We start from the raw sequence: 20960 nt of genomic DNA on the forward strand, positions 1-20960 counted from the left end.
GCTGTTTTGACAACTGTGGCTTTATAATAAGCTTCAAAGTCAGGGAGTGTAAGTCCTCCCATTTCGTTTTTCTTTTTTAGAGTGTCTTTAGCAATTCGAGGCATCTTCCCTTTCCAAATAAATTTGATAACTAGCTTTTCCAAGTCTGCAAAGTAGGTTGTTGGAATTTTGATTGGGATTGCATTGAATCTGTAGATGAGTTTGGGTGGAATTGACATCTTAATGACATTTAGCCTTCCTATCCATGAACATGGAATATTTTTCCATCTTTTAAGGTCCCCTTCTATTTCTTCTAGTAGAGTTATGTAGTTTTCTTTGTATAGGTCTTTTACATCTTTGGTTAAGTTTGTTCCTAGGTACTTGATTTTTTTAGTTGCTATTGAAAATGATATCTTTTTCTTGAGTGTCTCTTCAGTTTGTTCATTTCTAGCATATAGAAACATTACTGACTTATGTGCATTAATCTTGTATCCCGCTACTTTGCTAAATTTGTTTATTAGCTCTAGTAGCTGTATCATCGATTTCTCAGGGTTTTCCAGATATAAGATCATATCATCTGCAAACAATGACAGTTTTACTTCTTCTTTTCCAATTTGGATGCCTTTTATTTCTTTGTCTTGCCGGATTGCCCTGGCTAGCACTTCCAGCACAATGTTGAATAACAGTGGTGACAGCGGGCATCCTTGTCTTGTTCCTGACTGATTAATTTTTAAGTATCCTTCAGTAGAATTTAAATAATAAGTGGTTGTTCTAAAAGCAGTTTATTCTACCTTGTTTAAATTTTATTGTAAGCTCTTATACTTTTTAAAGTTTTATAAAAAGCGAATAAAAGTAATACATTTTCAGCTTTTTTTAAATTATTAGAAAATAACAATATAAAGAAGAAAATCAATTACCGGTAATACCACTACCCAGTATATATGTGTTTATTATGTAATGTCCAATAGCGTCTGGTGCTTTTGCCCATAATCAAATACAATAATTTTTTTTGTAGCACAACATTTGGCTGTTCACACTAAGTGGAGGATAAGTAAAGATAATAAATAACTCCATGTCAGTTTAGTTCAGGTATTGCTGTCAAATGAATTATGGAGAGATTTTCAGTTTTCAGAGCTTTATGGAATTTTAAATTGTGGATAAGGGATTGTGAACCAGTAAATCTTCTGGCAGTTACTATTCCTGATTATTATTTTTACAGTTTCCTAAATCCATCCTAGAGGTGTTTCTATAGTGGTACATAGAGAACTTGCTCATTTAAAAAAAAAATAGCTGGTTATTTACTCATTATACAAATGGTTTAGTTAACCATTCCCCTCTACACCAACACTTGATTAACCAGTGTGTTTTTTCAATGTATGTTTTTTAAACTCTTTTAGGTAGATATGGACAAGAGTGGTGAAGTGCGACTTATAGAATTGGATGAATCTTTCAAAAGTGAACATACTGTTTTTGTAACACCACCTGAGATTCCCCATCTACCCAATGGTGAAGAACCCCCTTTACAGTACAGGTATTCAAGAGGCAGAATGTTTGAGATTGAAAGAGAGACGCGATCCATCATCTGTGACGTAGATTTCTAAGGACTGTGGTATTTTCAAAATCCAAACTTTACAGATCCTTAATTTTTAGGTGGTAAGCAAGCTTATCCCACATCCGTTATTAAGTTTTGAGGTATAAACAAAAAAATATATAATTTTGCATAATATAGATTTGGGGAGTTCTCGAATGTAGTCACATAAATACCTATCCTTATAAACGTTGATTAAATTCGGTTAGACACCCACCCCCAAATGCAGCACTTTTGTTGTAGAATTTTTATTTTGTTTCTGACTAAAGGTGGTTTTCTCAACCTCATCGCACATACAAACATTGACGGTTGTAATTATGGTTTCCAAAAGGATTTAATGAAATTTAGAGTCAGTATTTGTGACCTTGATATGTATGATACGATTTTTTATACTATTAATTTTTTCATGAGTTTTCAAGTCATGGAAATTCAGAACTATTGGAATTGATCAATGTTAATTAACAAAACTTGGTCAGATACTGTGAGAAGTGCTTGGTATACAGATTTAAATGTGACATTGTTCTTTCCTTCAAAAGTCTAGTGGGAAAGGGAAGAAAGTTTTGAGCACAGTAATATAAGGGATATGGTAAAGATAGATTTATTATTTACTTTCTAATATACAAGTACACAATTATTTTTACTTAAAGATGGTATTTCTTTTAGATTTTAAATGATAGTTTTTTAAAAATTCTCTGATACTCTTTTACTTTATTTAAAAATTCTAATATCATTTTATACTGTTTTTTGTTACAGATATTTAAAATATTTCTCCTAATTCCTCTCTTTTTCTCTTTTTTCCCCCAAACACAACCTCATTTCTTTGATCTGTTTTGTGCTTTATACTTCCAAGTCTTCTTTTCAATTATATAGTTGTTTGTTTTTTCCTTTCTGTGGTTTGGTTTTAACTTTTAATTAAATTTCACTTTTAGATTTTTAGTCCTTTGATAAGAAAATCACTTATTTTAAAAGATTCCTTATTTTCTAAGAGTATAGTCATATTTTTCCTTGAGACTACCAATCTAATTTTGGTGTAATCATATCCATCATTAGAAAAACAACTTAAAATAAATGTCTTAATGGTCACTGTGGGTCCTCTTAATGAGAGATGACTCGTACAGTTATACTGTGTGTAAAATGATGAGGAATCAAGTTTCCACAAGACACACAAAATAGTCTCATTGTCACACTATGTATATACAATGAATTTTTTAAGGGAAGTGGTTTTCCTGAACTTCTTTATTGTTTATTCCTTCCTACTTAACATTCAATCATTACTAATATTCTCTTATTCACTTATCTTGCCTACAGTGATGTATAATAGGTGTGGATTACAACCTTTCATTATAGTTAGGTTTCTTTAGTTAATTAAAACTTTTTATATGGTTGTAAGAATATTATAAAGTAGGTTAAAGTTTGGGGCTTCTCATGCCTTTTCCTTAGCTACTGTTAACTTTTTAAATCCCTGGAACACCTTGCTCTAGCACCCTAAATAGACCCACTTCCACATAAAGCCATTCATTCTAATCTTTTCTTCCTCTTCATCAGCTTCTCCAACTTTATTTCTTATAAATGAGGTCCTGAACCTGATAGTTAGCCTGATAAACCAATTCATAGTAATGTGAAAGCTAGTGCTAGTGTTCTAATGTGCTACAGCTAAAGTTGTTATTTGCATCTTTTTAAGAGGTTGGTTCTACAGTAAATATGCTAATCCAGAGGAATATTATTAATGACTGTCTGGTTTGAGAGTATTGATTCGATGGGTCCTTTACCAGCTGTTGTATTATCTGATATGTTTGCCATATAGTTGTCTGAATACTAACTATTAAAAGTTGGCTTGAGTTACTTTGGAGTTAGATGTCAAGTTCAGCAAAATTTTAAATATATTTTACTTTTTTTTTTCCAAAATATATGCTTGCATCTACATTTTCTATTACATTTCTAAATATAGTAAGAATGGTAGCATTAGCTTGAATATTTGTTGAGTATATATCATAATATGATGGAGAAAGTTAACCTAAATTCTAAGTTAAGTTATTGGACATAATTTTTTTTAGTTTGTAAGCATCTATGTGTGCTTGAGAATTTTTTTTTTCTTTTCTAAAACAGCTATAATGGATTTCCAGTTCTTAGGAACAATTTATTTGAGACACCTGAAGGGTTTCTACAAATGCGAAAGAACAAATTGCCCTCAAAGTCAAGTAGTCCTAGTAGCCCTTCTCCCATGTTCAGAAGAACAAAACAGGTACTTTGAAAATTTTGCATGCTTCATGTAATCAGATATTAAAAAGTAAATTTGACACTCATCTTCCCTTAAAATATTTTACCACCTTCATGTATAACTATTAATAGAATATTGTGCTCCCTGAAGCACTCTGAAAATAGTTTAATCTGATTTCAAGAAAATTAGCTAATTCTCTAATCTTAGAACTGTGTTTTATATATTGTATAATAAAAATTCAAGCAGGGGCTTGAAACAATATAAATTATAGACATTTCATTATAGAAACATTATAAAAGCATGTAACCTGTACTACTTTAGCATTCAATTACGTAAGGATGCCTTAGTGTGTAAATTTATTAATGGGATCCTTGCATTTTTCTAGGAAATTAAATCAGCTCATAAAATTGCAAAGAGGTATTCTTCCATCCCTCAGATGTGGTCTAGGTGTCTTCTGCGGCACTGTTATGGGCTGTGGTTTATTTGCCTCCCAGCTTATGTGAAAGTGTGTCATTCAAAAGTCAGGGCTCTGCAAACAGCATATGATGTGCTTAAAAAAATGCAATCAAAAAAGATGGATCCACCTGATGAGGTAACAGTTAATCTTTACAATGCATCATTTTATTCTAGTTTCATAAATTTACTCTAGATATTTTTCTTTCTCTACACTTTTGAACTTATTGTGTTTCAGGTGTGCTACCGCATTCTTATGCAGCTCTGTGGACAATATGACCAGCCAGTGCTTGCAGTTCGAGTGCTTTTTGAAATGCAGAAAGCTGGTATTGACCCCAATGCCATTACTTATGGTTATTATAATAAGGTAATTACTTTGATTTAATGGAGAAAGAGTTTACTTTTGTGATTATACAACCTGAAATTAGTGACAGAAAAAATCTGTTAGGGGTTATTTGACCTGTATTTTAGTATATCTAAATATATTTCATAAGTCAAGGAAAATTTTTGTTCTATTTTGTGTTGTAGTCTACTTTGATGTTCTTTAGATTGACTCTGAAGCCAATGTATTGTCACTTTAAAAATTATTTTACTAATTGTTTTACTTTGTTGAATGAATAGGCTGTTTTGGAAAGTACCTGGCCTTCAAGAAGTCGTAGTGGCTATTTTCTTTGGACAAAAGTAAGAAATGTTGTTTTAGGAGTAGCACAGTTCAAAAGAGCTTTAAGGAAACATGCACACTTATCACAAACAACTCTCTCAGGTAATTGAAGATTTTTAAGGAATGTGTGTTCTACTTTTTTTTTTTAACTAATTGACTAGTTAACACTTGTCATTTTCAGAAATTTTAAGTACTTTCAAAATATTGAATATTTTCTAATTTATGGCCATTAAGCAAATTCTAATATTAGAGTACTCTTCCCATTTAAATAAAAAATACGTCAAGTTTCCCTTTTTTTCTTGTAATTGTTAAAGCATCAACCTTTAGTGGTCCACTAATGATTCACAATAGGTTTCTTTTTTATAGTTTTATTTTGCTAATTATGTGGCAATTTTCATGTTCAGTTTTATATTAGTAGATTATTAGTTTGAGCAACAAACTAATGCATATTTTTTGGTATTTCCTTGAGTAGTAAATGCTGTCAAATTGTGTTCTTAAGCAGATGGCAGTGACCTGGATGCTGTTAGTCATGGCAGCATGGATAGTGGTCATGGGACACACACTGTGGAGCAGGCACCTATTAACACGGGTTTAATCAAAGTATATGCTACTGATGATAGATCTAGTACAGGTTTGTGTGTGCTTATGTATATATTTTATAGTACATTTTTGAAACTAGATTTGCTAGCCTATCTTTAAAATTTTTCATTTTCAATGATGTTTTCAAGTTAACTGTCACTTTTTAATCTTATATGTTAGAGAGTTGATTTCATATTGAATTTAGTAACTATATGCAATTTTATTCTTTCTTTATTTGAATAGAAATAAAAATTTGAAGAGAGCTTATAAAATAGTTCAAGCATTTAGTCATTGATAATCTAATTAACCCTCAGTAGCACATAGATCTCCTTACCATATCATTTTCTCAAGGCAAATTCTTCCTCATAATAAATGTTGCCAGAGTTGAGAAAAATAACAACTTTTAGCTGTGTATCTGAGTTAATAGTATTGCAGCAACCCTAGTTTCCTGGTTTTTGACAATGTACTGTGGTTTTGTGAAATATTATCATTAGGGGAAGCTTGGTGAAGGGTACACAGGAACTCTATACTTTGCTATTTTTGCAGCTTCTTTTGATTCTATTTTAAAATAAACTGTAATAAAAGTTTTAAAATAAATTTTAGCATTCTAACACTGAATATGACATTAATTTCATTGAAAAATAAGACTTGTGCATAAGCTTTCCCTAAGTATTATTAAAACTTACACACTTAAATTACTGTATTATTCTGTCCTTCAAATATTTTATATGACTTTTGAGTATAGCATAAGAGCCAGGTCTCAACTGACAGAAACTTTTTTAAAAATTCAGGCACTAATATTAAAATGTGAAAGCTCCTATCTCTGCAGTGGCAACATTACTTTGGTCTGTTTCTCTCCTTTTGTTCCTACTTTTAAGAGTAATAAATGTAAGCTAATTGTGTTGAAATGTAATTTCCATAATTGTTCTTCCTTAGCTGGTTTTATTTCTTGATCACACAGTGTGAATTTATTCTTAGTTGTATTGGTAATCCTCGGGCATTATCTTTTAAAATGAAGAAATCTATCTTTTGTTTTTAGCTATGGTTTGTGTGTGTGTGTGTGTGTGTGTGTGTGTGTGTGTGTGTGTTCATTTTATTGAGATATATTCACATACCATGCAGTCATACAAAACAAAGCTTACATTCAGTTGTTTACAGTACCATTATATAGTTGTGCATTCATCACCAAAATTAATTTTTGACATTTTCATTACCACACACACAAAAATAATAAGAATAAAAATTAAAGTCAAAAAGAACAATTAAAATGAAAAAGAACACTGTGTGCCTGTTTTTTTTCTTCCCCCATTTTTCTGTTTAGCTATGGTTTTTTAAAAGACTGTCTTTAAAACAGTGCAGAACCTATAAAACACTGTGGAAATTATCTTCAGATTTTTCTATATGTAGTTTCTTTGGAAATGGAGTTGTAAGTTTGACTAGAAAAATACAAACTTAAAATTATAACAAAGGTATTAAATAAATACCTAGTGATACTTAATACAATTTCTTTAAATAGTGCTTTACAAGTTTACAAAGCCATTTCATAGATAGTCTCTTACTTGATCATAACCTAACCTGTTTTACAAATCCGGGATCTTGATATCCAAACAAAATGGTTAAGCGGTTTGCTTAAAATCTCACATGCTTCCTGATAGAGAACTCGGATTCCACACCTTATCTTTTGATGCTATTCTAATGAATATAACTTGCCAAAAATGATAGCACAAACCTCCTTAACAAAACCAGGTATTAGAGGTTTTCTTATATCAATGTAGCTTTTGCTTTTCTAACACTAACTTTAATACATTGGATTTTTCTCTTCCCCATGTATATGTGCTCAGGTGCAATTCAATATTTATTAAGTTGAATTTACAGAAAAATTAATTGACAACCAATAAATTTAAATAAACTCATTGTTTTTATAAAATGTTTTGGACATTCAGCTCCAGTGATATGTGTGTGAATGTTTTGTTATGAATTGCCTACAGATTTCTCTTCTCCATTGCTTAGCTGGAACTCAGACTTTTACCCAGAAAGGCTTGTATAAAGAATGTCTGGTTTACCTGTGTGTTTCAGAGCCCACATAGTAGTGTGAATGTATACAGTTACTTTTAACCACAGTGTGAAGACAAAAGTCAGTTATTTTGAGATGACCTCTTTCTTGCATTAATTTAGACAGGGAGGAAGTGGCTAACAAAAGAATGGATTCGATTAGAAGTTATTCAGAAAAATTTCTATAAGTAAATCCAAACACTGTTGTGTTGCTCCTAATTTCACTTACTCTCACTAAAGACATTTATGGTAAATAGCATAGGGTTTTGTATCTTCTTTTTCCAGGTGGCCAGTCTGATCTTGGATATAATTCATTATCTAAGGATGAAGTTAGAAGAGGGACTATATCTACTGAGGACATTCGAGAAGAAAAAGAAGATAAGAAAGGGAGTGATTCTAGTTCCTGTAGGTCTTGTTTAAGTTGTTAAGTCTTCTCCACCACCTAATACATCAACATACAAATGCTTCATGTACACAGTGTATAATCTCAGTGGCAAAACATTCTTCAAATCAAACATTGTTAGAGTGAATGCTGTAGAACTCTCAAAATACTTTTATTTTAGTAGAAATATATATATTTCTTAAAACAGTGGATCTTTTCTGAGGTTTAACAATATTTTTACTTAAAAATTGAGTGTGTCAATGGAATGTGACTTATATTGTCCCATCCCACCCCACCCCAAAAAAGGAAGAAAAATAAAATTTGTCTAAATTAATTAACAGAGATGAATGGTGATATTAGGGGCCAATTTTGATAATTTTTCTTATTCACAGTTATAATTTCTAAATGTCCTGGACCACGTGCAAGGCCAGTACTTAATAAATTGAGCCACACATGATGCTTCAAATAAGTGGAATCATTTATTGTGGTTGACAAACAGATATAGAGATGTTCAGTATTTTATTATCACCTGTCTTCATGTAGAAATACTTGGAACTAAAAGCTGCATTTTTTGCCTCTTACAATCTATATATTTACTTCATTTATTAACATTTTAATTTTAACAGTGTCAGAGAATGAGAGTGCAAAAGGAAGTGTTGATTGCTTGCCTAAGCTCAATTATCAAAGTTCTTCCAGTATAGTTCGCCTGAGTGGCACAAGTAACAACAATGCTGGCAGAGTATCAGGAGAAAACTCAGGTGAGTTGAATAGCATATTTTTGTTATGTTCAGAATAAATTGTACGTGTATTTATAGTGAGGATTTTTTTTAAGTCAACTCTCTAGAGTGTTTTGTTTGTATTTGTGCTGTTTCTTATGGTATAGCTTAGTAGCTTGAATTCTGTATTTTACAGGCTACTTTGTTCAAGTTTTTTATTTTAACAAAATATAGAGACAAACTAACAACCTGTTTACTATCTTTGAGTTTGGATTTTTGGGACTTCATAGAAGCAGGAAATGGGGGAAGGAGAGGTAATCAGTCTGACGGTGCCATATAGTTAGCTTCTTTTAAAAGAAGCAAAGGTATAGTCCTTAGGAAAGGTTGGGTAACAATACCCATACTTTCTCTTTCCAAAGTGCTTTTTATATATTATTTCATATTTATTAATACAGCAATGTAAGATTAATGAGAGGAGATACTAGCACTGTTTTAAAAATAAGAAATAAGGTATATTCTGACTGTGGGCAGGTAATATAAGTTATCAATGGAAAAGTCAGGTTAGGATCAGGAATAATTCTTGTCCTCATAAATTTTTCACCAGACCATTTTTCTGAAGTTGAATGGACATAAGGTTAAGAGTTCCTAGATTAATAGTCTGATTACATACTTATATTATTTTATTTTTATATTAGCTCAGTTTTGCATTGTTGTAATCTAAAAAATACTGAAGATATTATATCTCTTTTTTTGCAACATAATTAGATAAGCCTGTAGCTCAGGGATGGGCAAACTATGGCCCATAGGCCAAATTTGGCCTTTAGCTTTTTGAAAAAGAGGCCTGCAAGCTAAGGATGGTTTGTACATTTTTAAATAGTGGGGGAAAAAGTTGAAAGAAGGATAATATTTTCTAACACATGAAAATTCTGTGGCAAATCCAGTGGTTTTGACAGGGACCATGTGGTCTGCAAAGCCTTAAATATTTACTGTCTGACCCTTTACAGAAAAAATTTGTGTGTCCCTGCTCTAGTATTTAAAAAAAAAGTTAGATAACCTTTTACTGTCTTACTTTGCTTTTTTTTGTTAGATAATTGTTAAGACTTAAAATATTTACAGTTTTTTTATTGGTGTCATGGAATAGCTTCACAACGGTTTATCTGTCCTAACCATGTCTAATTATAACCCTTAACAAGGTAGCTTTTGGTGGTCTTTGTTTTATTCTTTCATTACTGTCTATTCACGGTTACCTTTTTCTTAAGATCTGCTTTTATGAGCTTTATATTTAAATATGATTGTAAAACATCCTTCGATCCTGACATTTTGTCAGTGTAATCAGCATCTGACTGATCCACATGGCTCTTTGATTACCCTCTATGTGTAACAAGTCAGTTTTTTAAAAGCCTATAATAGATCTCCTTGGTGTGAATTAGAGTTGTTAGTTTATCCTTGATATTTTTGGCTCTAAAACTGTTCCCATCTGTTGCATATTATAGATTTATCACTACTGCCAAAGAGTATATATGGGATTTATAGGAATAGTTATTTTTCAATATTTTCCCCCATATATTATATTCTAGAGCATGCTAGGATTCAAAGTATTTTTCAGGTATATTTATGTTTTATGGTACAGCATAAGGAAATTATATATTTATATATATACATGTACAATTGATATGGCTTCTAAAAGATATGGGAATGAAATAACCAGAGATGCTATAATGTTTGATTGAATATCGAAATAAAATTATCACCCTGTATTTACCTCATAATTATCTTGAGAATGTATATGGATAAACTATATTGAGTCATTGAGGGTTCAACCACAGGAAATTTTAACTCTGAAATGCTTCTCTAAAGTTAATTCTGGCTTTAGTATGCTTTAGCCTTTTATCTTTAGCTACTCACAATATAATATATTATTTTATAATATATGTTATAATTTTTACTGTATGACATGTTATAATATGTTATATGCTGGGTTGGTCTGTTGACTGCAGTTGTTGGCCAACAGACAATAGTATTCATTCAGTGAATATTTTTTGAGCTCCTACTATATTGTTACCACTATGCCAGATGCTACTGGGGATATAAGAAGAAGCAAAAATTAAACATGGTCCCTGTCTTCAGGGGAAAGTAGATGGTGAGTGGGAAGACACTAATCAAAAAATCAAGTATTTGTAAAAATACCCTGAGATCAAATATTGTGAAGAAGGGCTATAATTTGCTATGAGAACATAAAATAAAGAGACATGTCTTCGTTTGGGGGGACATTGGTCAGGAAGACTTCCTTGAGAATATATTTTTTGAACTTAGAACTGAAGGATGAGTAGAAAATAAATGAGGATAGGGGTTGGGAAGGAGGAATTGAAAGGGAGTATTCCAAGTAGAGGAAGCACCTGTAAAGGGCAATGTGGTAGGAAGGGATCACAGCATGTTCAAAGGAATGCTTTCAAGTTTATGTCTCAGAATTTGTGGTTAACAGTAACTTAAACAAGTAGAGGTTTATTTTTCTCATGTAAGAAGTTCAAAGATAAGCAGTTGCTCAAGACATCAGTTCAGGGGCTTTGCCCCCGATTTTCTTGACCCTAACCTTCATGATTATTATATGCATACTGGCAACTCCAGGCATCACCTCTCCATTCAAGGCAGAGAGAATGGGAAGGTCAGCAATAACCACGTCTGTCATTTTTATCAGGAAAGCAGAAGTTTTTCCAGAAACATTAAAAAACTACAGCCTTAATATCATTAGTTAGAATTATGTCATGAAGCCTCCTGGCTCAAGGAAGTTAAATGGTCTGCATTGTCTGTGTTAGAGGCTTGCAGTAGTATGAGAGAAAGCTGGAGAGGTTCTTAGAGGCTAGACTATGCAGCTCTTAAGCCTGCAGCTTTGTGACTGTGTTTAGAACTCGGCCCTTACCTTGAGAGCAATGAAAAGCCATTGAAAGGTTTTAGGTTGAGGAGCAATGCACTCAGGTTTACATTTAAACTGGTCTGTAGTATAGACAATGGATTTTCTTGGGTGAGAGGAGCTAGAGTAGATGTGGGAAGACAGGAGCCTTCTGGGATGGTGGCTTGTATTAGTTTGGTAGTGGTAGGGACCAAAAAAAGTGATGAATATGAGAGAGGCATTTAACTCAACAGATCTTAGTTTTGGATTGGATGTGAGAAATGACAAAAAAGGAGGGGGTCAGACTTATTACTTGCTTAATGGGTGGATGGATAGTGGCATAACATGGAGATACAGAATATTGAACATTAGAGGAGTGGTAGTGGTGGGAGCAGGATCAAGTTTGATTTTGAACATGTTGTGTTGGAGATACTTTGGGAATAAAAAGAGACATGAGTAGTTGAATAGATAAGCCTATAGTTTTAGAGGAGAGGTCTTGACTATAGATATAAGATTTGAGTTATTAGCATATAGGTGATAATTGAAGTCATAGATGTATATGATGTCAACCTAGAGCAATGCTGCTCAAAGAGCTAGACTGCAACATAAGGACCTCACACCAGAATATAAATCAATACACTGCTTCCGTCAACTAGAAAATCTAATCATGAAAAGAATGATCGTGTTGCGTAGTTCAGCTGAACTAAGCAACATAACATTGTTGATTTACATTCTGGTGTAAGCCCTTTATGGGCCTGTAATAGTTGCCAGACTGGAACCAGCTTTGAGTTGCACTATTAGAGTGTTGTAGAAATAAACAAAAACCACCCAAGTGAGAACAGCCTGTTTATTTAGAGCTTGCTATAGCAAGAGTCAGCCACCATCACTTTCATTGAGCAAAGACTCAAAAGCAGACAGGGAAGTGGGAAAGCTTCATAGTGAAAAATAGGTGTTCAGCAAACATACATAATAATGAAATGTTAAGTGAATTACCTTTAAATTTAGGAATAAAACATAGCTGCCCATTGTCACCATTTCTTTTCAGCATTTCAGTGAAAGTTCAAATCAGTGCAATAAGGCAAGAAAAATGTTAAAATTGCAAGAATTAATATTAGCCTCAGTAGCAGGAAAAGTTGTGCTAGTACTGAAATTGACAGTTTGCAGTAGGAAATTTTAATGTCTTATCTGAAAAATTGTAAGAATGGCAATATTAACAGTTTTAACCTTTGATTTCCAAGGCTAGAGCAATCAAAACTGTGTGTGTGAGTAAGGAGGTGGGGAGGAGAAGGCATGAAGAGAAAGATAACTAAGAATAGGGATAATAATTTCAGTACACTTTGACTCCAAATTATCATCCAGTAAAAACTCCAGGACCTCAAGGTGCTCAGGTGTCCTCCTTCCTCCTGAAAGAATCCAGTTCTCTCATGTGCTGTCCTCCATGTCTTTTATAATTCTCTCAAACCCATCGCTTCTGCCGCCTATGCTGCTTACGCCTCCCTGATTCTTATTGTCTTTCTCTGCTGCTTTTACCCACTTGGGGAAAGGTTGGCTCTTTCAGGTTTTTATAAGATTCTCTATTAAAGAACATAAGTTCCATTCTTCTGGCCTTAGGTCTAAAAGAATCTTTGAGTGATACCATGCAGACTGCATTCAGAAGCATTCCTCTGTACCACCCATAAACTGGCCCCAGAGGGAGCCCTGGTACTTTATCTTCCCTTCTCCAAGATGATCTCTCTGACCTCTCAGGGCAGGCCGACCCACCCAATACCTTGTTCTCCATCTTTGCTTGATTTTGATAATCACAGACTACTAGAGCCCACTAGCTATAAATGTATAATTATTATTTCTTCTCTTGGAAATAAGACTTTTTGACTTCTATCTTGATATCATGGGATTACTGAAGTGAATTAATAGAATAGATTTTTCATGCTTCCCCAACACATACAAACCAATAGAAACACATAAGCATACACATGCACAATATCATCGAAGATGTTTATAGTCATGTGCTCTTTGGATCACCTAATATCCTAACAAGACAGTCTGTCTTATTTAAGGGAGTGTGTCTACATTAGTGATACAGTTACTTAAGGAAAGTTGCAAAGTTAGTGATTGATACCTTGTAGCAATTAAGCATACTGATTGTGTAGTAACCTAAATCAGTGTTTAGAGCAGTAAAAATATAAAGCACCTGTCTTCTATTGTTCAACATGGCTCTGACACTAACCAGTAAATAATAGTAATTAGTAATCATCATCAGTTAAGAACACAAAAATATAAGTATAGTAATACTTCCTAGAAATTTTTCAAACATGAGTAAATTACAAGGAACAAAACCTAACAAAAGCATACAGAGAAACCTTTACTTTATGTGCGTCTAAAACTGTAACAGTATAAACATCAAACACTTTATCATGTTAAACTCCTCACTGAGTGTCTTCAGTTTACTTCTTAACATTAATGTGATTGCAAAACATGTGAAATCTTTTCTTTAAAAATAGGGGCAACCAAAAGGGAAGCTGGCCATCATTGATCAAATCCTGACTGTCCTGGCCCTATTGCTAAAGCGTTGTGATTTGACTTCCTGGTCTGGTTTCTGCAGAGGTTGTGGGTCAAAATACTATTGTCATATAGTGTTTGACCATTGTGCACTTGGTATATTCAGTCTTTCAGTGTATAAGAGAGACTGAATACCCCTTATACACTAAGGTTGTAATTTTAAGGATCAAATCTTAAGGGACATTTCAAATTTTAAGGAATTTTCACATTTGATAGCCTGATATAAGAAGCAACACTTACCAAAAAAGGAGAAAAAGCAATGACAGAGTTAGGAGTGAAAGCATTAAGTGCTAGAACATTCGTATTTGTCCTGTCCTAAAGGTATCTTAGTAAGATTTTATTTCTTGTTTTACACTTTCTTTTGGCCGCCCACCTCAGCCTGCCTCCTTGGCTGAGCTTCAGGTCATTTTTTGTTTTTATACTAATGAAATTGCTCAAGACCTGGGCTAGATCAGGGTTAAATTGCCCTGAAATTGGTATTTGGGAAGCACCTCTACTTTGAGATCTTCAGCTCTGTTTCTGATGTAATTTGACATCTAGGAATAATGACCCATATAAATATTGACCATCACAATTTGATCTTCTACTTTGTTGGGCAGCTCAATTAGCCAAAATCAGAAACAGATTCCAGCCTAGTCTAGTGGACTTAAGCATGTGTGTAAACTTATTATGTTCAGGGATCAGGCAGATTTTTTCTATAAAAAGCTAGGTAGTAAATATTTAGGCTTTGCAGACCACATACAACCTCTGTCATATATTCTTGAGTGTCTATGTGTGATTTTTACAGCCCTTTAAAAATATAAAAACCATTTGAGACTGTACCAAAACAGGCTTCAGGCCATATTTGATTTGGGGGCGTAGCTTGTCAACCCCTGGTATAGTCTGAAAACCGGCTTCTTTTGTCAGCAGGCCATAGCATAGTGATGACTTTGCAGAGGAGCCCCTGCACACCCATTTGAATACAATTCCAGAGTGTTATCTTTGGATTATAAGATTTCACCAAGATTTTGATAATATTTAACCTGTCAAACAGTAAGTTTCCCAGACTGTCAGAAGAAAATATATTCTTATTTTCTTATGTCCTTAATCATAAGCTGATATGAAATAATGAGAATAAACTTTGGCTCTCTGCTGCCCTGTTTTGCTTGTTGATGGTATATGTTTATTAAACAATATTAGTTTATAGGATCTTTTATAATCTCTTTCTCTAGTATGCCCTTTTACTGCCTGTCCTGACACCTGCATTCATCACATGGCAAGAAAAAGGCACAGTTTTAATAGTTCCCTGGTTGTAGAAAGCTAATTTTGTTGGATAAAGCATGTAAGAATAGTTGCAAATACCATACTTAGATTAATTCTTTAGAAGACTCTCACATATAAGGACAATTAAATAGATCAGAAATCTAGATTTCCTTTCAGCATTGTTATCTAAGTAATTTAGTAGAAAGCAGTAAACAGTGTTTCCATGTAGAAAACGGCCATTCGTATATGAATGGCAGAAACTTGCAATCAGTGCTTAAACAGAGATAAAGTTATATAGCTACATCTGTAGTAATAAGAATTTGGAGTTTTTAAAAATTATTTTTATTTATGGATAAAGTTATAGCTGCCTTTTTTGTTTAGTTTTTGTTTTTTCATTTTAATAGAACACTGAGAATCTCAGGGTTATCTAGCACAACCACAATTACATAACAACCGGTATTTAATCAATTTAGTGGAATTGATGTAAATTTATTATTATTTTTAAATATAGGAAGAATAAATATTAATCTTAATTTATAATTTTTAAAAAATCTGAACATCCTAAATGTCTAGGAGCATACTCTTTATAGTTACCAAACCTGGATTTGAATTCCAGTTATAACATTTTAGGACTAGGAAATTTAGGCAAGACAACTAATCTCTTTGAGCGTCACCTTTTCTCAGTCCATAATGAAGTTGGAACATTTACAGTGGATAATGTAAGTAAAGTGCCTACTATAGTGCCCCCAAATTGTAGGCACTCAATGAATGATTACTGTCATCACTTTAATTACTAGTATTTACAGGTTTTAAGATGACCTGTATTTGCACATTACATTTTTTATGGCTACAAACATTGTTCTTGTTTTTTCAGAAAGCACATCTGAGCTGTTGTTAATGTCATCTTTTGAAGATACAAATGAAACAGGAAATATTCCAAGTAGATACTTCAGAAAAAGGCATAAAAGTGACAATGAACCTAATTTGCAGCAGCAAATGGCCTGGGGAAATAGAAACCCTAATCTCAGTGGAGGGGTTCTGATGGGATTTATGCTCAATAGAATTAACCAGGAAGCAAACCCTGGAGAGATAGTTGAAAACTTAGGAGCCGATGCGAAAATTCTTTCAAGTGTTATGTCAAAAAACACAAGACCAAATAGTCTTGATATTGGAGAACCACCTTTAATATCAAAAAGAGACAGTCTAGGAAAAGAATCTAGTGATGATGACATACATTTTGATGGTTCTAACTGTTTGGCAGATAAAGTGGATTCTCCTGTTATTTTCGATTTAGAAGATTTAGACAATGAAACAGATGGGTCAAAAGCAGGCTATGTTGCTGCACAAAATCCCAAAAGGACTCAACACATGAACAACAGCTTTTCAGTAAAACCTTTTGAAAAAACTGATGTTGCAACTGGATTTGATCCCCTCTCTATTTTGGTTGCTGAGACTGAACAACAAAAAGAAGAGGAGGAGGAAGATGAAGATGATAAAAGTATTTCAACACCCTCTGCTAAGCGTGATTTAGCTGAAGAAATTGTGATGTATATGAATAACATGAGCAGTCCTTTGACAAGTCGTACACCAAGTATTGATTTACAGCGGACCTGTGATGATAAATTAAGCGATAAGAAAAGTCCAACATTGGTCAAGAAATGCAGAAGATCTAGCCTTCCCCCTAATTCTTCTAGGCCAGTGAGACTTACAAAATCTAAAAGTTATACAAAAAGCGAAGACAGACCAAGGGGTAGACTCTGGTCTTCTCCAGCCTTCTCACCTACTTGCCCATTTAGGGAAGACTCTAAAGATACATTAACCTATTCATCACCTTCATTTAATTTAGATGCACTACTAGCACCTAAACTAGATGTTCTAAGGAACAGTATGTTCACTGCTGGAAAAGGAGTTGCAGAGAAAGCAAGCAAATGGTATTCAAGATTTACCATGTATACCACATCATCCAAGGTAAGTGTTGTTGCTATTTGCTACTACTGCTTTTCTTTTCACCTCCCCCCACAAGAGTCCCTTACTTGTAATGATGTGTGTTTTAACCAGGCTTCTTAAACACAGCTTTATTAAAAGGACTCTTAGGATGTGTAAGGTTTATAAGTGTTGGTATTTGAGCTGGAAGAAAAACTTCAAAAGGGAAGAAAAATCACTAACTAAGGTTATGTTTATACTTTGGTTTTGAAAGAAAATGATATGTAACCGAAGTAAGAATTAGTGGTATGTGAAAGTGCTTACTGAATGTTAGTATTCTCTTCAAAATGCAGATTATTTTTCCAGATACAGTGTCTGTAATGACTTTAACAATTACCAACCAGGCATAAGATTTCTCTTCCTTTTTACAATGGAGTGGCCTGTTATAGACATATATACCTTCCAAGAGCAGAAAACTAGATGAAATAAGGAAAGTATCTTTTTAAAGTCAAAAGATAGCTGCTAAAGTAACCAGAAAGTAGAGGGGTAAGAGAGGAGAGAATTGTAGAGGTGAGCTGCAGTTCTTCAGTCACTTTTCCCTGAAGGTATTTGCTAATTCTGCACACAAAGCAAAAGGCTGCAAATCCAGGCTTTGCCTTATCAGAGAACTGCAAGGTGGTGGGGACACTGGAGTAGCAGAGCGTTTGGGATCTTGTAGAGCTACTGAGGCAGAATTGGAAACCTGAGGGGCTTCAAATACACAGAAGGTTTCCCCTTAAAGACATTTTCCAAATACTGATGCTGCATGAGACAGAAGTCTAATAAGGTAAACAAAGTCAGCAGTTTCCTGGTGCTGGGAACACAGGATCTAGAGTTCATGAGCTGTCATGGGAAGGACATTTGGTGAACACACCCACCAGGCCCTCAGTTAAAGTCCTGCAGAGTTACGTCTTAGGAGCACTGGCAAACCAGAGGTAGACTGCGTGTGACCAGAACTAAAGCTCAGGCTTGACTCAGCTCTGTCTGAAATTAGATTACAATAATCAGCCTCTCCGTATCTAGCACAAGAAAGAGGGAACCATTTTTGGAGGGGTCTCTACAGTTTTTTTATATGCAGTGTCTGCCATTCAATCAAAAATAGCTATGCCAAGAGACAAAAACCAGCCAGCCAAACAAAGAAACAAACCCTGAGGTGATCCAGTTATTTGAATTACCAAGGAACTGTGAAATAATTATGAAATAACTATAATATGCTTAAAAAAATAGAGGAAGAGATATAGAAAATATCTACCAAGATGGAAAATTTCACCAGATAATTGGAGTTTATTTAAAAGAATCAAATAGAAATTATGGAACTGAAAAATATATGAAATAAAGGATGTAGTTGTCAGATTTAACAGCAGAGAAAACACTGTAAAAGAAAGATTGGTAAACTAGAAGGGAAGTCAGTAGAAAATATCCAGAGATTACAGAGAGGAAAAAAAAATTGAAAACACAGAAATGAGTGTAGGAGTAGGTGAACATGTCTTAACATTCATGTAAATGAGTTCCAGAAGAAAGAGAAATGGGATAGAAAGAATATTTGAAAAGATAATCATCTAAAATTAATTAAAGATGTCAGCTCACAGATTTAAGAAGTTCCACAAATTTGAAGCAGAATAAATATAAAGAAAACCACACTTAGGCACCTAACAGTGAAGTAGATGATAATGAATGACAAAGAGAAAATCTTAAAAGAAGCCAAAGAAAATTTGTGTTCAAAGGAGCAACAATAAGATACTGATACTTGACTTCATAGCAGAAATTATGATGTCAGAAGACACTGGAAAGACATCTAAAGTTCTGCAAGAAAATGACTGCCAACCTATAATTCCAGCAAAAATATTCTTCAAAAACTAAGATGAGAGTTTGGCTTCACTGTGGTGACATAAGGCCACTATAGACCATCCCTCCCAGTGATTATTATAGTTAAAAACTCCACAGCAAAAAAAAAAAAAAGCTAACTAAGGTTTCTTAAAAATAAAAAGCAGGGAGATTGTGGGGAAGGGTCAAGACTTGGGAAAGCAACTCATACAGAGATGAATCCCCCCCCCCTTTTTTTTTTTTATCATGCAGCCTTGTCCAAAGGGCTGGTCTCAGTTACAGTATGCCACAGCAACCCAAGAACCACGTTTCTTGGGCAGATGAACCATGGACGTTGGCCCCTGTGGATTGGAGAGTTTGAGAGGAATTCTAGAGGAGAGCCAGAGAAAGGGGATTCCCTAAATCTGTATGTGAGCCCACACAACTCTCAGCCTAACCCTTGATCAAGGCATACATGGGATAGACCTAAGTCAGTGTAGAAAAGGCTTAGAGAACTGACCTAAGAGTTGAACTGCTGCCTACAAAAAGCAAAACAAAAATTATCTTCTCAACATATCCAGGTTGATTGCCTGCTAAAACAAATGTGTCAGAATTCTCCAAAGGATTATAATAGTTACCCAGAGCCTACACAACATAACATTCCAGTGTCCAAGAAAAAAATCCAAAATTACTTACTATATAAAAAATCAGGAATATGTGACTTCTTCTCAAGAGAAAAGAAAATCAACAAATGGCAAATCCAAGATGACCCAGATGTTGGAGTTATCAGACATAAATTTTAAAGCAATTGTAATTACACTCCCTGAAGTAAAGGAAAATACATTTGAAATGAATGAAAAGAAAGGATTTCTTAGCAAGAAGTAGAAACCATTTTAAAAAAACAACCAAATGGTAATTTTAGGACTGAAAACTATAATATCAAAAACAAATTCATTGGTTGGGCTCAATAACAGAATGGATATGGCAGAAGGATCAGTAAGCTTGAAGATCAATAGACATTATCTAGTCAGAAGAACACAGAGAGAAAAGACCTATAAAAACTAACAGAGCCTGAGGGGCTTGTGTTATGTACGTTATGTATGTTATGTATTATGTATGTATATGTTATGTATGTTATGTATGTTTAACATACATATAGTTGGGGTTCCGAAAGAAGAGAGAGATGAAGCAGAAAAGAGATTTTAAGAAATAATGGTTGAAATTTTCTAGGTCTCCATTAAGACCTAGAAGTTCTGAGCAGCACACTAACTACCTTGATCTAATTGATACTTATATAACATATATTCAACAATTGCAGAATTATTGGTGAAAGACATAGACTTACAGATGCAAGAATTTCTTCAAACTTCAGACTGGATAAACTCGAAGAAAACCACACCTACACACATCATAAACAAAGTGCTAAAAACTAAAGATAAAAAAAATCTTGAGAGCTGTTAGAGAAAATAACGCATTACATACAGGGGTATAAGGATGTAAATGATCACAAATTCCTCACCAGAATCCACAATGAGAATACAGTAGAACAACATCTTTCAAAGAAAAGACCTATCAACCCAGAATTCTGTAACTAGTGAAAATATTTTTTGGGGTGAAGAGGAAATAAAGACTTGTTCAGATGAAAAAGAATTCATGACCAGCAAACTTGCTCTATAAGATATGCTAAAGGAAATTCTTCAGGCTGATGGAAAACAATATCAGAAGGAAACCTGAATCTTCAGAAATGAAAGAAGAGAAAAATAAATGGCAAATAGCCAATTAATATAAAAGACTACTTTTTTACCTCCACAATTTCTTAAAATACTTATGACTGTTCAAAATAAAAATTAAAACATTATCTGGTGAGATTTTCAACATA

At 33.7% G+C, this 20960-nt stretch overlaps 1 protein-coding gene across 16 annotated transcripts in view; it reads left to right on the forward strand.

Moving 5' to 3' along the window:
* DENND4A (DENN domain containing 4A) overlaps window positions 1-20960 on the forward strand; it is a 200677-nt gene that overhangs the window by 141252 nt on the left and 38465 nt on the right. For 12 of the 16 annotated variants that reach the window (XM_037833644.1, XM_037833639.1, XM_037833642.1 and 9 more), the window contains 9 exons: window positions 1377-1510; window positions 3674-3809; window positions 4171-4377; window positions 4477-4605; window positions 4860-5001; window positions 5399-5530; window positions 7816-7935; window positions 8539-8670; window positions 16191-17284. In XM_037833644.1, the coding sequence (XP_037689572.1) occupies window positions 1377-1510; window positions 3674-3809; window positions 4171-4377; window positions 4477-4605; window positions 4860-5001; window positions 5399-5530; window positions 7816-7935; window positions 8539-8670; window positions 16191-17284 (2226 nt within the window). The remainder of the gene's footprint in view (window positions 1-1376; window positions 1511-3673; window positions 3810-4170; window positions 4378-4476; window positions 4606-4859; window positions 5002-5398; window positions 5531-7815; window positions 7936-8538; window positions 8671-16190; window positions 17285-20960) is intronic. The other 4 variants (XM_037833645.1, XM_037833647.1, XM_037833649.1 and 1 more) reach the window with 2 other exon arrangements.

Source organism: Choloepus didactylus, chromosome 4, assembly GCF_015220235.1.
Source record: "Choloepus didactylus isolate mChoDid1 chromosome 4, mChoDid1.pri, whole genome shotgun sequence".
NCBI classification, from domain to species: Eukaryota; Metazoa; Chordata; class Mammalia; order Pilosa; family Megalonychidae; genus Choloepus; species Choloepus didactylus.